The 17,288-nt window shown below is 39.8% G+C and overlaps 1 protein-coding gene across 1 annotated transcript; it reads left to right on the top strand.

Annotated features, from left to right (window-relative positions):
* Positions 1 to 9,410: 9,410 nt before the first annotated feature.
* Positions 9,411 to 14,269, top strand: tbr1b (T-box brain transcription factor 1b). Its single transcript, XM_087830160.1, has 6 exons — positions 9,411 to 10,144; positions 10,440 to 10,594; positions 10,811 to 10,932; positions 11,227 to 11,385; positions 11,798 to 11,859; positions 12,722 to 14,269. The coding sequence occupies exons 1-6, from the start codon at positions 9,453 to 9,455 to the stop codon at positions 13,563 to 13,565; spliced, it is 2,034 nt and encodes a 677-aa protein (XP_087686286.1). The 5' UTR covers positions 9,411 to 9,452; the 3' UTR covers positions 13,566 to 14,269.
* Positions 14,270 to 17,288: the final 3,019 nt, after the last annotated feature.

Here is a 17,288-nt window from a genome sequence, read left to right as displayed (position 1 = left end):
AGGTGGACCTCCTTACACCAAATGTGCTTAATGACTAAAAGAAAAAAAAAAAATCCCACCACACTTATCTAATTGAAAAAAGGTGCCTAAGTGTACAGTAGCTGGTTGTTGCCCGGTACAATCACACCATAACACAGTTGTTTCGCAATTCATTAGCAGGTACTTTCACAATATACAATAATTGAAAGATGGCTGCATAATTGATAGCAGTTCACACCATAGGGAAAGTGAAGTGATCCATCTAATGATAGTAATAAAGTGTAGAAAGATGGGATGAAGATAATACCGCTTGAGGTGTGAGCTATGTACATTTGTGACGAGAAAGGCCTCGCACTGAGACTTTGTCAACATAACAGACACCAACACCGTGAAGATGTTAGTCATATTCATGCCATTAGCGCCGAAGAGATTCACAATGTACCTCCTTGAGGTTAGCAGATCATAGCTCTTATTTTCATTCTGACCACCTTTGTGTCGTGTGTAGAAGAATATGAACCTTGTAAGAGATGCTACTTACAAATCAATTCATTTATTCAGTGTTAAGAAACCATCTGGCTTGATCAGAACTGAAAGTCATCCTGGCAGGCCACTTTACTGACTGACACCTCATAGAATTAGTGGGAGGACGGCTTAATTTACCGTCTTCGCTCAGCTCAGACAACACGGTTTATCATCTTGCTGCATTCTAAGCTCAGATATGAACTGAAAAGTCCTCCGCAAGCTCCAGTTACCTTGAGTCTTTGTTACAGCAATGAACAGATTCAGCATATCTTGTTGTTTATTAGTCTTAGATAGTGAGATATAACACTTTTTGTGTTCTCTTTGTGGAAGCTGTGAAAATGGCACGCCATATGTAATACACTTGCTTGCTGTTGGTCTTGCCAATTCCCCCAAGATTGGTAATTCCTGTGCCAATGTTCGCACTCTCTCTTTGTCCTTGTGATTTGATTGAGCTTGTTGGATTGGATTGGTTTCTTTTGATGCTGTGTCTGGTGTTTAGTTGTTGATTTGATGTCACTTGCAGTCCGTTTAAAATAACCATTTGAACCAGAACATACGTGTTCGGTTGTACCTCCGAGCTACTGATAAAACGGAAATAATAATACTAAAAACATTTTTTTTTCCTGAATTGCACATAGTAAATAGGCGTCCAAAGCAAATAGGAAACAGATAAACCAAAATATAATCCTGTGATGTTTTTTTTTCCCTCTTCTAATTCTGCACAAAACAAATTGGCTGCATATTTTGTTCACACCTTGTGTAACTGGGGGATAGCAAGCGCAATCCTCCCTCGTCATACCTGTGACAACAACCTGCAAAGTGCTCCCAGTGCCCTAATCTGCAAGGTAGAGACCTGCTGCTGCTGCATGTAGATGTTGTTTTCTTTTTCCGTAGATTCTTGTCCCTGTGGTTTTTACATTTACACACCCACGAGAATCACACAAGGTAAAAGAGAATATGCGAGTGTCTCACAAGCTAACATTTTTTTTCCCTCAAAAACATGTTCACGTTCAGTAGAAAGCAATAAAGGCATACTGATGGTGTTTGATTTGGAAATGGCAGTCAGACCGTGATTTTAGCATCAACAGATGGCCAGTAGATTGGTTTAAATGAGTAACACCACTGCCTGCTTTAGAGTTGGCTCAAGTAGTAGAGTAGTGTACTACTGTCTTATCATATCTCCTTGTGTGAATGATGATGTCACCATGATAGATGCTACTCAAGTGGGATCAGACCTGCTCAGTGATGCCTGTAGAGACCAGCTCAGGGAGATCCCTGTCTGGCTGCATTATTCAACAATACTCCGTACCTCTCCCAGGGAAAAAAAAAAGCACTGCTGAATATTTGAAAAATGGATTTGATTTTTTATTTAAGTGTATAGATGTGGAAGGGAGAAGGGGGAAAAATAGAAATAGTGCCAGTCGGTGCAGCCTGGAAGGCCACCAAGGCAAATTGCCGAGTTTTTCTTACTGATCTACGGGACTTCTTGGCTGTATCACTTGGGGACGTTTTGGAAAAGTGCGCTACTTTGAGGGCCTTTTGACTGCAACTACGAGTTGACAGATCATTGATCATTTTAGTTTCACAAATATGTCTACTAGTTAGTTGAGAATTTCATATATCTGTTTTGTGGCTGTGCTCGTCGCACCTTGCAAAGCAGTTTTGAAGTCCTAAAATTCGAAAGCGAAAAAAGGCTCCTGGTCTCCCCTGGAATTCTGGGCTGTTTTGATAAATTGAATGAATCAATATTTCAGTTGTAACATAAGAAAGGAAATCTGCTCATTGATAACGTACCAGACATTGTGCCAGACAGTGATAGCCTATTTTCAAAACGGCAGCGTAAAGGAAAAAAAAAAAAAAAAAAAAACCCAACCAAAAAAAACCAACATGGCTGCAGAACCACTGCTCAGATCCTGACGAGCCAAGCTGAGTATTGATCCATCTGGCTCTGAAGACACTGTCATGTCACCTTTGCATTTAAGTGTTATCTTGTCAGCTTCAAATGATCTAGCTGTCAGATCTGGCGAAAGCTGGCCTGCGTGATGTTGCTTTGTCTCTAATGTCCAGCTGTTGCTGTGCCGGTCTGTGCCAGGAAAGAATATTTGAATCTTGTGTTTATTCTGTTTTTAAATGTTGATTTGCCTAATCTGCTCATATGCAACGACTTAGTCACGTCCTTATAATTTCCCAGGTTGTGTGTCTGTGCACCTGTGTCACCGTGCAACGTGCGTTTGTGTAATGCCATCAAATTCCACATAATGTGTGACAGTTGATTCTTACAGCCACCGTTTCATTCAGTTTCCATTTCCTTTCCTAGCGTCACCCATTCTCTCAGATAATTAAACAGACAACTTACAATGAATGTTATAAGAAGCTCCCTAGCAGCAAAAACTAAGTGTAAATTGCTTCAAAATTGATTCCCCTTTCCCCAGCAGATGTAACTAATAGTTAAAGGGTGGGAGCCTAGCTTCTTGGTGAAAGGGCACAAACCCTTTCAACCAAGGTGTGGTAACAGGGTGAAAATTTGAAAGTAAATTCCCTCACTGATAACGTATCCTACATCCCACTAATGATAACACACCCACTGTATTGTGCTCACAGCACTAATTTCCTTGTTTTCACTCACATACGCTGCAAATGTTTTTCCTCTGTTCTATGATTTATCTTTTCCTCCCCCCTCCTCATATATGAATCGGTGTTCAGTGTCCAATTTCTAATTTAGTCCCTGTGTAGTGGCTTAGTTTGCCGGTCATTTAAGGAGTGGATCAGTTCCTAAAAAGCTTTTGGAGATGCTGCAGGCCAGTGAGTGTGTTGGGCTGCTATAAAGGCAACAGTAGGACATCGGCCAGTAGTTCACACTTGTTGGAGCACACTGGTGAGGCTGTGAAGATGGATTTGGTCTTGATTATAAGGTACTGTTTGTATTTCTCATCTTTTAATCAGTGTGAAATATTCACGCTACATCCTTTTCTCTTCTCTACATACCATTGTTGCACCATGCAGTGATCTGCGGAGATGCAGGTGTATGGTGTAAACAACAAAAGGGAAAATCTAATTGATCACTACAGTTCTTTCTTTCTGAACATCGGCAAAGTTTGACAAGAAAGCCAACTGGTTTCCATGTGTTTGTTTGTGACAGCCTAGATGTGAGTGGTGGAGACATAAATCATGTCGGATTTATTTTTCCTCTCAACTTGGAACATAGTTCTCTTCCCCGTAGAATTCAGAACTGATCATTAACCTTTCCTTTAGTTCCTTCCCTTGCCTGGTCACATTTCCTCTTTATTTGGTTCCTGGCCCCATATGCCACTTTCCTATTTCCTGCCTGCAGACAGCAGGGAGTAGCTCTATTATCACCTTCCTAGAGCTGTCTTTGAATGTGAGAGGCAATTCCATTTCACTCAGCCATGGGGAGGAGGAGGAGGATGAGGAGGAGGAGGAGGAGGAGGAAGAAAAAAAAAAAAACACGCCATAGAGCACAGAGAAATTGGTTTAGGTTACTTCTCGTAGCTGAATGTAAGACTATTTTGCTTTTTCTTGTTGGATTTCTTAAATTTAGAGACCCTACCATGAAGAACCCACGGTGAATGTGCAGGGTTTTTGTTGTATAGTTTTAAATCAGAGCAAAGGTTAAGTGCCGGCTATCATGTCAGGTTATTGTGTGAACAATTTATCGTCAACTCCATTGAGAAGTCATCTTTTGAAATATTAACAATCCCGAAGCATTTATATTCCACTACTGTGAAGCTGTGCTAAAGATATCGAAGATGTCTCTAATGCTTTCACTCTCAAGTGTGTTCGCTACATTTTGCAGCATTTTACTCGAAGCCTGTGTTATTTTTGGGCTTCCCTAAGTCTTATTCCAGCTTTTATCTGTGCCTAGTTCTTTGGAATGGTAGGGCTCTTGACAATATTGCTCCTGGATAAATTAAACATGAGTTACGTAGAGTGATAATCTGTGGGCCTCTCTTTTCACACTGCATTCCCAATGAGCTGTGTGTTGGCCTGGTGTTGTTGCCTGTGATTTTAATGAAGATTATTCTTGTAACACGACAGTCGCCTGTTTGCTCCTAGTCCTCCCCAAATATTTTCTCTTCAAACCGAGAATTTTGCTTTCTTTCAAGTGATCTGTGCAACATTTGCGCTTTATTTTAAAAGTATTTATGTTGCGGGTCAAAATCACCAGTTTGTCACCGATGTAATTAAAATATTTAGGCACCAAATCACATACCTGGCTGTTGTTTTTGGATTAAACATTCCTCATCATGTCAGCGCACTTATCGATTAAACAATACACTGGCAGACACAGCTGTGACTGGGTAATTAGTAGGTATTTTCTTCCTGTCTAAGCAGAACTGTACTGTAAAAAGCCAAAGCTTAAGCTGGATTGAAGCCCTCTGTTTTCTTTTGTTCAAATGTAGGTTTATAGTGCTCGAAAAAACCTCAGAGTGTTCTCTGAGGAGCAAGTGCACACTTCATGGCATGGCCACTCTTAAGATGGAACTGCTGTTTTATAAATAATTTCAAAGTTACAAACATCAGCCTCACAATCACAGCGATTCAATGATATTCATTTGGCATAAGTCAGTTTCATTTCTCTGTGCTCTTCATCAGAAATGGCTTAAAAAGTAGAGTTAGTGTGAATTTTTTATGCCATGGGCTTAGTGGGGACAGTGGCCATGTTCTTCACTTGCAGACGTCTGACAGTGCATGGCAGCAGAAATAACAAAATGGTCACAAACCCCAACTGCACTCCCTGGGTCACACAGGCTCTTTAAAATTTAAAGAGACTAGCAGGAAACCAAACAGTTGATAACAGGTCAGTAGCAGGTGATAAAAGAAGTTTTGGTAGGGACATTGGCCCTTCCGCTAACTTTGTGTTTCCCGACATTAGACCCATGCAATTTGCTAAGCCAAATAATACACATCCGAGAGCATAAAGGAGCTGTAGGCATTACTCTCAGGGATTGCAGTACCCTGAGGAGTGCAGTGTTTCACAAGTGCTACTTTGCTGCAGAATTGGTATTAGACGAAATTCACACATTTATAATTAAGCATATTATTATGACATACTTTCTCCTGTATAGGTTTTGTAAAGGGGAAGCTCAGTTTATGAATCAGATTGTTATTTCAGTGGTGTGCCACACTGTCATTGTCCTGTGACACACACACGGAAAAGAAAGTAATAGATAAACAAATAAATAAATAAATAAATAAATAAATAAAAACTCATGCCAAAGACTGAAATATAGAAGTTAGGAAAAATTCACAAAAAATGTGTGCCTTTAAGAGATGAGTAAATGGTAAGTAACTGTGTGAGATGACATATTAATTGTCTGCCACATGGGACAGTTCATATTCTTATGACCTTGCAAAATATACATGTTAAATAATAAATCTGGATTAGTTGTTTGCAATAAAAAAATAAAATAAAACTGCAAATTAATAACTATAAATAAATACACTGTATTAAATAGTATTAAATTTAAGAAACTAGATAACATAGATTGAAGCTGAAGGAATAAACGGTGTAACCCAATAACAAAATGGGCATTTAAAATGGGAAATGCTGCTGCAGGATTTTAATAAGTTAGAACGATAGAAGGATATGTGCATTTGGTTTAAGGTGAAAAATCCCTATAGTGCAGTTCTGGTATGGTATTATTACTCCACACTGAACATCCTGATCACCTGTCCTGAGGTTAATTTGCTGTGAGCTTTGCGGTAAAGAATCGCGTTTGAGTCTGGTCTGACTGGGCGACCCTTAAAGGACATCAATAATGAGCAGGTGTAGGAGTGCACTTCTGCGTAGACGCGTGTCTCTGTGTGTCCAGGGAGGACGACTAATAAGGGTTTAAAAGCCACAACTGTCCACTCCGCCCCTTAGCAGGCCCCCCAGCTGTCTTTTCTGCCAGAAAGCACCCTGATTCCCTCTGACAGAGCAGATCACTGATGGCAAGAAACCACAGGGGGCAATAGTTATGTTAGCATAGCACAAAGCACCGCCACACTTGATCGGGTTAGTGGCGCTGGTTAATTACAGAGTTAAGGTAAATGCACGTTTCCTGGTTAAACAAACAAAGATAAACCCGCCAAAAAACCACAGTAAAAATAATAAACGAAGTCTTTGACTTTGATTTATTGATGGAAACTGCAACGTGACGTCTAGCAAACAACATATAAATAACTTAAAGTCCATCTTAAATGCATTCCCATGAAATTTTTAGTGCTGCTGTAATATAAGCCACTACCTGTCATGAATCCCAAATAACCTTGGCTCTATCCTCTTAGTTCATCCCAGTGTGCCTCATTCCTTATTACTGGCCTGACAAGGAAATGTTTACCCATCCGACAAGAGACAAGCCATTTCATAGTCAGAAAAAGCAATTTCACCTGACTGGAGTAGCACACTATGTCCCCATATCCTTGCTGGCTATAATTTTGTTGTCATTTTGTGTGCTGTGGTCATATCATTGAAGTGACAGTGCTGGGCATTAGGTAAAGTCCCTAAGCTGGTGCTCACTTTCAGGCTTTTTCTCTCCTTGTCATTCACATTGATTGGATTAGACCCAGGTGGCAAGCAGATTCTTTTGGCACAACAATAAAAAAAATGGTGATGTAGTGGCTGAAAAACACACAGATATTGTTTTTTTTATTTTGCTGAAATTAATATTGTTATGTGGAAAACATATGCTCTTTAGAATTAAATGGATATATATACTTCTTCTTCTTCTTCTTCTTCTTCTTCTTTTTTTTTTTTTTTAAATTTTTCAGAGTATTGAAGGCAGTTTGTGTTTGAGGGGTTTTTTTTGTCTTTGATTTATTTTATATGGGTGATATAATACAGATACAGCCGTTATAATATTATTTGAAAATTGAAAAGGCATAACTGCTGTTCACACTAGATTATGCTCAGCTGGTCAATGGAGGGTGTGTACAAGGCAGGGAGCCGAGATCCTAACCTGCTCTACATCTCCCTGAGGGACAATGCTGGCTATGGGCATGACAAATCAGCCCCCTCCTCTTTGGTTATGTCCACTAGCTAGCTGAGCCAATAAATAGATGACTTAATCTGATAAACAGGCAGTGCATTACCTAGGGAAACACAGAGTTGCTGCATGGGTGATTCAACAATTGGCTTGTTGAGGGGGGTGGGGGGGAAGAAAGGAAGCCCACTTTGCTTATTAAAGATCAGCGATGGAAGTGAACCATAATCCTGTAATGAGTAGAGCAGAGAGTGGCCTCTTTTCCTTGGGCACAGACAAGTCCGTGCTTGCATGTTTCACAGGAATAGATTGTTGGAACCAGTAACCTTTCTGTAATGACCCCTCTTGTTAGCTTCAGAAATTCATAGCTCTTCATTAGAGATACAAACTGGTGGCTGTGTTCACCAATGCAATGGGCCTTTATTGGTCATCTCTTTAGCTTCCACACAACACTGCAGTGTAACTAAACCAGAAGTTACTCAGTGAAGTAGAAATGATCAACTGAGGCAGTTAGTGATATTGTAATGGGTTCCTTGATAGTTAGTGGTGTTTCTTATTATCTATGAGAATCACCTGGTAATAATAATGCGATTAAACGGAAGTGTAAAAGTTGCCAGTGTTGAATCGATGCCTTTCGGGCAGAGGATAACCTTCACAATGACACACCGTGGCTCTGGTGAACAGTGAAGTGGAAAGTTTGAAATTCAGGACAATTTACAAAGGCCTCGCAATCATAGAGAGGACTGCGAGGAAATGTATATCAAACCACACCCTTTGAACAGCGGTAGTGTTAACTTGGTAATAACCTTGTTAGTAAGTTAAGCTGGGAGCCATGCTGCAGCTGCTCTCTTTGCACTGGGGACTGAGCCACTGTAACTTGCGGCTATCCTAACACTTAGTTCCATCTTCTCAATCAGGACTGATTTATTTTACTGCGCCGGGGGGCTTGGTGTATTTTCGAAGTGGTCTGATTAACAAGCATTTCTATTTTAGAGTTTATTTATTCTCTATCTGCTGTCGATATTCTCAAACTTACTGTCAGTTTTCTCAGAGACCTGCACCCTCCTGAGATCAAATTTATTCTGTCTTTAAATATATTTTCCGAGTAATTAGATTTTACAACTCGGACTTAATGTTTCTCCCATCTTCTTCGTACGCTTGCTTTCTCAAACGGACAAACATTAAATTAACGAAACTGCATAATGCTAATTTCTACTCAAAACTCCGAGTCCTACTTTGTGTCTCTCTGGCAGTGAGCTGTGTTTGGCACAGCAGCCCCTGTTACCAGTGCACGGGTTCATAACTTTAGTGCATAAAATATTTACCAGGACTGGGACTCATAAACACATCTTCAGTGGGACGCCATGATTTCACGCTATATCACAAACATTTTAAGGCATCAGATGCACCGCCTGTCATGGACTGTCATTTTTGGCGTGTTAATAATATATCTTGGTTTCTTCGGCAGACATACTTTGGCACTCATGGCACATAAATAGGTAAATAACGTGGATAAAGGTAAATAACGCCGCTGTCGTCACAGCTGACAGCAAAAACAATCTTCATAACTATGATATATATTTTTTCTATTTTTTGGTTTATTTTTTGTTTATTTCATATACTGCAAATAAAAAGAGTCTGTCTCCATATGTTTTATTCAAATATAGGCCCATGTCACACTATAAACAAATCACTTTGCTCATAGCGCTCTTCTTATCGTGCTAATTAAGAGCTGTCTAATTAAATTACAGCCCCGAGCTAACCAATCGCAGTACTTGTTTCATTAGCAAAGCAGCGAGAGTGATGGAAAGAAAATCCTTCCTGATTGCAGGATGGTGTCAATTGGCTAATTTGCTGCCTTCCGTACCTCAAGTCATCGTAAGGCGTTTCGTAGTGTTAGATTAGGAAAGGCGTGTGCAAAAGCTTGTGATATAGGTTGAGCTAATAGTAGCTTCCTATTGAGCTATGCAGGTCGAGAATTGCATCTCGCCGGCGAGTGATCTCTCCAAGAAATTTATGAATGTGGGCAGTGGCTTTTCGAGCTCCAATGGATCAGAGCTTTCGTTGCAGGACCATCCTATTATATCTGCAAGTGACAACCTGGAGAGAAGTTCACCTCTGAAAAAAAACTCCAGGGAGATGACGAATCAGTCAGAGGCAGACAATTTTCCCGACTCCAAGGACGCATCAGGGGACGTCCAGAGGGGCAAACTCTCTCCTGATCTTCAAGGAGTCTCTGACATCCGTCATAATTTCGATGGATCTGCAGGAGAAAGGTGCATCTTTTCTCCATCTACCCAGCCGCAGTCAGTCTCAGCAGCTCCCAGTGCCATGTTCCCTTACCCGAGCCAGCATGGACCAGCGCACCCGGCGTTTTCTATTGGAAGTCCCAGCCGATACATGGCACATCATCCGGTCATAACCAATGGAGCTTACAACAGCCTTTTAACCAACACTTCTCCTCAAGGCTACCCGACAGCGGGTTACCCTTATGCGCAACAGTATGGACACACATACCAAGGAGGTGCTTTTTACCAGTTCTCCTCAGCGCAAGCAGGACTGGTTCCGGGGAAAGCGCAGGTGTATCTGTGCAACAGGGCCCTGTGGCTGAAGTTTCACAGACACCAAACAGAGATGATCATCACAAAGCAAGGACGGTAAGTACGCGCACTCGCTTATTTTTTAGAGGCATGCAACAATATTCGATAATTGTTTGCGTTACTGGAACAGTTTTAGATCGAAGTTTAAATGGGCACGTATTAAGATCATTTAAGATTATTTCCCTGAAAAAACTAAAAAATAATAAAAGGGATAATGAACTTTGTATAACACCAAGGCAAGCTCATTAATAACAAACAAAGAAATAAAACAAAAACTAAATAAAGACGCAAAATGAAAAATTAGAAAAAAATAGAGACATTTTCTAAGCCTGTGTTTCTTTTTTCCCCACAGACGAATGTTTCCATTTTTAAGCTTCAACATTTCTGGCCTTGACCCAACTGCCCACTACAATATATTTGTGGATGTAATACTCGCCGATCCAAATCACTGGCGATTTCAAGGAGGAAAGTGGGTGCCTTGCGGAAAAGCAGACACGAATGTCATAGGTATCACATCTGCGCTTTGTAACGATTACATTTACTCGACAGTTTGATTTTGAGAACATGGTAAAAAAAAAAAAAAAGTGTTTTGTTTTGTTTTTATACCTATAACTAAAATATGTGGTAAAATTTGTGAATGAAAATTTGTGAGGAATTTGTTTCTGAATAGTGATATATATTTTTACTTCTTTTCTTTGCCTATTTTTTTCTTCTTTTTAATAGGCAATAGAGTTTACATGCACCCGGATTCGCCAAATACCGGTGCGCACTGGATGCGTCAAGAAATATCATTTGGAAAGCTAAAGCTCACAAACAACAAAGGTGCCTCCAACAACACGGGGCAGGTAACAATGTGATAAGAAATGTCTGAATGATATAAATATATATTTATATGTAATACGAGCTGGAAACTGAAATGTTTATTTTTTCTTTTTTATTCATCTCCTGATTATTATTTTTAGATGTGTCGTATTGCTTTCTCTGTGTCATTTAATTCGAAACAATAGTCGTGTGTGTCATTATAATGAACACGAAATATGAATACACAACGGTGCTAAATTAGTTTATTTTTCTTCTCAAATCATCTTTCCAAACTTTGAAATTCAAAGTCTGACAAACGTCTTTAATTGGATCTCCAGATGGTGGTTCTCCAGTCTCTCCACAAGTACCAGCCCAGGCTCCATGTGGTGGAAGTAAACGAGGATGGGACAGAAGACACCAACCAGCCAGGAAGAGTCCAGACTTTCACCTTCTCAGAAACGCAATTCATCGCTGTCACAGCTTACCAGAATACCGATGTAAGACCACTTAATATCTGACACAACACTGGAAATGTCACCAGACACCAATCGCACAGCAGCATTTATACTTTGAACATTAGCCCGTTGAAAGACGATTCAAAATGTCGGGAATTCTACAATATATATATATATATATATATATATATATATATATATATATATATATACTTAAAAAAACTCTCTAAACAAAGTAGAACAATAAAGTTTTAATACGAATACAATTTCTTTTAACCTAAATCTTAAAGCAAGACGCACACTGGGATTAATCATTTCCTGTTGACAAACACATTTTTGCTTAAAAACAAAGAACAAAATTAAACGAATTGTTAATATTATTTGCATTTATGCTGCACTGCGCTAAACGTCAGGAACACACCTTATGGATTCTTCTATGCATTTCCCCCCACAGATTACGCAACTGAAAATTGACCACAATCCGTTCGCTAAAGGATTTCGGGACAACTATGACACGTAAGATCGTCTCTCTTTCTCCTTCTTTCAAAAATATCTTCTTTGTATTTGGTTGTAATTTATGCGTGAGTGTCTGTGTGTGTGTGTGTGTGTGTGTGTGTGTGTGTGTATCTTTTTATGCTTCTGTAGTTTTAATTAGAAACTATAATAGCCACTTAGCTTGGGTTTTTTCTTTGCAAAAATGTAATTTATGTATTGATAATTCTGTTGAAAATTTGTTGTATTGCTTTTGAAGTTGGAAGGAGTTCGCATGATAAATAAAATATGTACTTTTACAGAGAAAATTAATTGAACATTGGATTAATAATAACATCTCTGACTGCAAATGAAGCAATGCGTTTTTTTTTTATCATAACACACACATATGCACTTGTTTGCGTGTAATAAATGTGCGCAATTGCGTCCAGAGCTCGTAACTGTACCGATTCATTGTATGTATGACAAGGTTCCTCCTTTATTTGATTCGAGCTTGTTTTTCATTGTAAATGAAATGCGTACTAATGAGTGACGAGAAAATGAAAATGAAAATCATACTCGAAACAACGGAAATAACTACACGATAACTGAGAAAGCAAGTCTGATCTATTTGACGACGTTTTCTTCGTACTGTGTAAGGCAGCCGGCGTATTTCGAGCTTGGATTTAGACTGGGATGGTTTTGCAGATGTTTTCGAACCCTACAGTTATCTCACCTTCAGAAAGAATAGTAATGGAAAAAAAACTTTCCTCATGTCTACTAAACTACTACATTACTGAAACAGAGAGGCCCCGTTGACCTTAATTTGTTTAATGTTCTGAGAACAGACTACAACACACTGTTTAGTTTCTGAATTGCTTCTCTGTTTTTCTCTCCATCTTTTCAGTGTCTACACAGGCTGCGACATTGACCGCCTAACTCCATCACCGGGTGACTCTCCGCGTTCACAGATCGTGCCGGGTGCGAGATATGCCATGCCTAGCTCTTTCCTGCAGGACCAATTTGTCAGCACTTATGCCAAATCTCGCTTTCACCCTGGCGTGGGGACTGGGCCTGGCACGGAGCGCAGCGTCCCACTCGGCAACAGCTTGCTATCCCCGCAGCAAACCGAGGAGCCCACTGTTGCCACCCCCCCGCAGCGATGGTTTGTCACCCCTGCCAACAACCGACTGGACTTTGCTGCCTCGGCATACGACGCTGCTGATTTTGCCGGTAACGCGGCCACCTTACTGTCCTACGCAGCGGCCGGAGTGAAGGCTCTTCCCCTGCCGACTGCAGGCTGCTCCAATCGGCCTCTTGGCTATTACGCAGACCCGTCTGGCTGGGGAGGACGCACGCCGCCGCAGTATTGTGGTGTAAATAGTAAATCCAGCTCGGTCTTTTCCTGCTGGCCTACTAACACCATCGGTGGCAGAACAGGCACTAGCTACCTGTCCGAGGAGGGAGACTCCATCACCACAGAGAGATCACCCATCGGCGGCTCGGAGGAGACCAAACCTAAAGACATGACGTCTGAGTCGAGCTGGATTGAGACGCCGTCCTCCATCAAATCCATCGATTCGAGCGATTCTGGTATCTTTGAACAGGCCAAGCGGAGAAGGATCTCACCTTCTGCAACACCGGTTTCAGAGACAGTGTCCCCGTTAAAGTCTGAGCTGCTGACACCGAGAGAGTGTGAGAAAAACTGCACAAAGGACATTGGTTATTACAGTTTTTATCCTCACAGTTAAAACGAAGCACAGCCTATCTATCTATCTATCTATCTATCTATCTATCTATCTATCTATCTATCTATCTATCTATCTATCTATCTATCTATCTATCTATCTATCTATCTATCTATCTATCTACAGGTTAATCAATAAAAAGTATAAAAGGACTGACATTCACAGTTAATGGCCAAAGTGTAAATTCTTCAACTACAGTTTTGCCATAATTCTGGCGCCTTGTTTCCACACTGTTAAGTCAGAAACCACTGTAATTATGAATATAATGTACATAATACTGAACATTTTGGTGATAGTGACTGAATGTACACAGAACAGATAAATGATTCAAAAGTAGTTGTTTAAAAAAAAAGAGAAAAGCGGAGCCTCTTCTGTTAAGTAGCCTACACTGTTAGAATTAAAGATATTGAGCATCTGTACATAAATAATGTTCTTGTGTAGCATATACTGGCACAATAATCCTTGTCAGTGACAAAACATATGTATTTTGTACTTTATCAAAGCAGTAGGCTACCAGAGGTTTAAATGACGTTACTGCTACATTCATAATACATGTGGTGAAAGAAATTATAAATGTTGATAATGTAGACTTAGGGTCTTTTATTTACGTATGTTTTATTTGTACTTAATTTAGCCGGTCATTTTTTTTTCATAGCCTCCATGCTATGCTGTTGTGAAATTCTTCGTATCTGCTGTAATGTGACTGAAACGTAATAAATGATGATATCATCAAGACATGTTTTATTTTATCACATCCAGTTCAAACAGAATGCGTTTGAAATATACGAAAGGGTTTATTATAATCTGCTATTTTCCACAAAGGCGTCATGTAGATCATCTTTCCAGAATTTCAAAGCGCAGTGCACCGTGAAGTATCTCGTCGCTGAGAGGGCTTCAAACAGTCAACGCAATTCTCGAATATTTAAATCTCACTGTGATCAGCCAGAACACCTACCAATTACATCAGGCTTTAGGTAGGCAGTCCTTTCCCTCATCGGCATTCCCTCCCCACGACGGAAGCCACAGGAAGCCTCCAAATATATTTATTTTCATCGTGTCCTCTTCTGGATCCATTGATCGGCTCGGGATATGATGAGACACGGCACAAACTTTACAGCCAAGTAACATGATAAAAAAAAAAGAATAATAAATTAAAATTAAATACAACGGAACAAAATGTGAGTCTTTGATTGGCGCTATAGACTTCATCGATATTCATTTGTTTCGTTGGCCTATTCATTTTCTGATTCAACAGTAAGAGTTGTTCCTACAACATTTGGTTGGATTCGTTTTGCAGCATGTTTGCCAAAGATTGTAGAGTGAAAACTTTTGTTGTTTTTTGGTCATAGTTTCAAACACTGAAAAACTGTGAGGTTGACAAATTCTCTGTTTGGCACCCAACGGAAATGACACGTTAAAAGAGTCTTGACTATATGTGAAAGTGTGCAGAGGAGCAGAAGACACCAAGAGAAAACAGAAGACAGGCAAACAGGCTTAATAATGAGGTAACATTTTTCTATTTATTGTTTTTTCCCCCCTCTAGCACAGTAGCACATCTTTCGTTAAATTCCCGTGTAAATGACCCACCCTCTATTCATGCTCTGCTTAATCATGGGATTTTATTGGAATTATTAAACATTGATATCCAGTTTATCAAATTTATATAAGAACAGATACTAATTAAAACGGATGCTGAACCAACTCAGTGTGCACTTAATTGGAATTTGTCTTGTGAAGGAGATGCTCACAGCTGTCAATATGAGATGTGGCATTTAGCTCCTCATACTGTCAGCTATAGGCCTTCCCTGGGATAAACAGCAGATGGCGATAACTGAATACAGGTTTTATAAGCAAACAACTCCTCCAATATGTGGTCCAGAGCTTTTAGGTCACAACAGAGGCAACAAAACCTGTAAGAAAACTCTCTCTTTTTTTCCTCTTCATTTTTTTCATTAAAAAAAAAAAGATTGATTCGTTATTTATGAGTTAAGTAAGGGCATCCTGTGAGTTTCCCCCTGGATTCAACTACACGTGGATGGTGATCTACACCAGATGGTGGTGCTTTACTGTTTTTTGTAGCTGTTAAAAGAACCCATGCTGTTCAAAAGACTCAAATGTTTTCTGCAAGCTCTGACAAACTTGACAAACAGTCTTGTAAACACTGGCCCCGAACACAAGCTGAAGAAAGTACAACAAAAATCACATGCAAACTGTATCTGTTGGCACTGGAGAAAACGCGCTCTCTGCGAAGGCCTGTTCATCTTCACATGTAGTCTACTTTAATACAAAGCAGCAGTTTTGTTTCTTTTAAATCATTTACTCTGTTGGAGGATGACCCACGGCTGAGATGACCCCGTCCTCTAAGAAGGGGTGGGGCATGATGGGTACTTTTATGCCAAAAAGCGATTTTCAGTATTTGCCAAAAAGTGATTGCTTGGGTTTAAACTGCTGTAAATGACTTATTGGCTTAAATATGTGAAATATATGTGAAATGTATCCCTCATGAATGATATCAAGCCAGCTTGAGCCACAAACAATATTTTTGTCGCAGTAGAAAGTGCAAATAGTCTTTTTTTTGGGCAAAGTGACTTTTACATATCCTTTATTTATCCAATTAAAAAGTGTCATGGACATTACAAATGTCTTTTTTCTAATTATTTTTTTACAGTAATTTGGCCAAGAAGGTAGCAGATATTGAAACAAATATGACATATTAAAAAAGAAGATTTTTCAAGTGACCAAAAAGGACTGGATTGGTTCTAACAGTAACACAACAGCACAAGTAATTTCTTTATTTTACATCTAACTCCTCTGTATGTGTTCACTAAAGTCTATTCGCCAATATAAGTAAAAACGAATATGAAAAAGCGGAGAAACATCGGAAATCCTTTTTTGGCACAACACCGGGCACAAAACCACAAGCCCCAATGGAAACGATCGTGTATCGTGTTTTTGTTGCTCTTCCACTTGTCCTAGCAGCATATGGACAAACATATTAAATTACAAAATAACATAACATCTTGTATTTATCAAGGTAGGACTTTAACCCGAGTGCCACCAATTTTAACAGACCTAAACAGACTCACAGCTTTTCCTTTTTCTTACGCACATTTCAGGATCCCCCAGAAGACACGTCTGCTTGTACAACGATCTCTCCGGCGAGAAGAAAAAGTAACTCACAAAATGTTAAATATAAATTATCATCAACGTTATTTTAAATATTTAAATTAACTTGCGACTAGTTTCAGTGTGTAGGCCTAAATCAGTTTCATGCCTGTTTTTTGGTCTTAAGTGAGATATTGTGTAGCGCATGGAGGAGGGGGCCAGACAGAGCTCAGAGTTCTGCTGTAGCCTAAAAATGAAGCTATTCGTATTTATCCATAAAGTACTGGAAGCCACACTGAAACAGGAATACGTAGCCTGATAATTGGGGACATAAACTGGAAACAAACTGGAGGGAAACAGTTTGATATCTGCTGATAATTGGTGTCTTTCCTCTGTGCCTGAAAAAAAAAGACAAAACATATTAAGAGTGACGCGTCCGCGTCAGCTGGCAGAGATGCGCGTGGTTTTTATGAACAGGCAGCGCGTCAGAGAAGCGCTAATCATCAGCGAGCTGCAGAGCGGCGATGATATAAACATGTGATAGTAGCTCAGTTACCGCTACACCTGACAGGATTACACGCACCGGAGGTCTCTGCTCCGTCTCTCTGATACGCTGCTCTG

This window comes from Neolamprologus brichardi, chromosome 16 (assembly GCF_056152115.1).
Source record: "Neolamprologus brichardi isolate AB-2024 chromosome 16, ASM5615211v1, whole genome shotgun sequence".
Taxonomy (NCBI): domain Eukaryota; kingdom Metazoa; phylum Chordata; class Actinopteri; order Cichliformes; family Cichlidae; genus Neolamprologus; species Neolamprologus brichardi.
The sequence above is the reverse complement of the archived record's forward strand: the minus strand, read 5'-3'. Positions and strand labels throughout refer to the sequence as shown.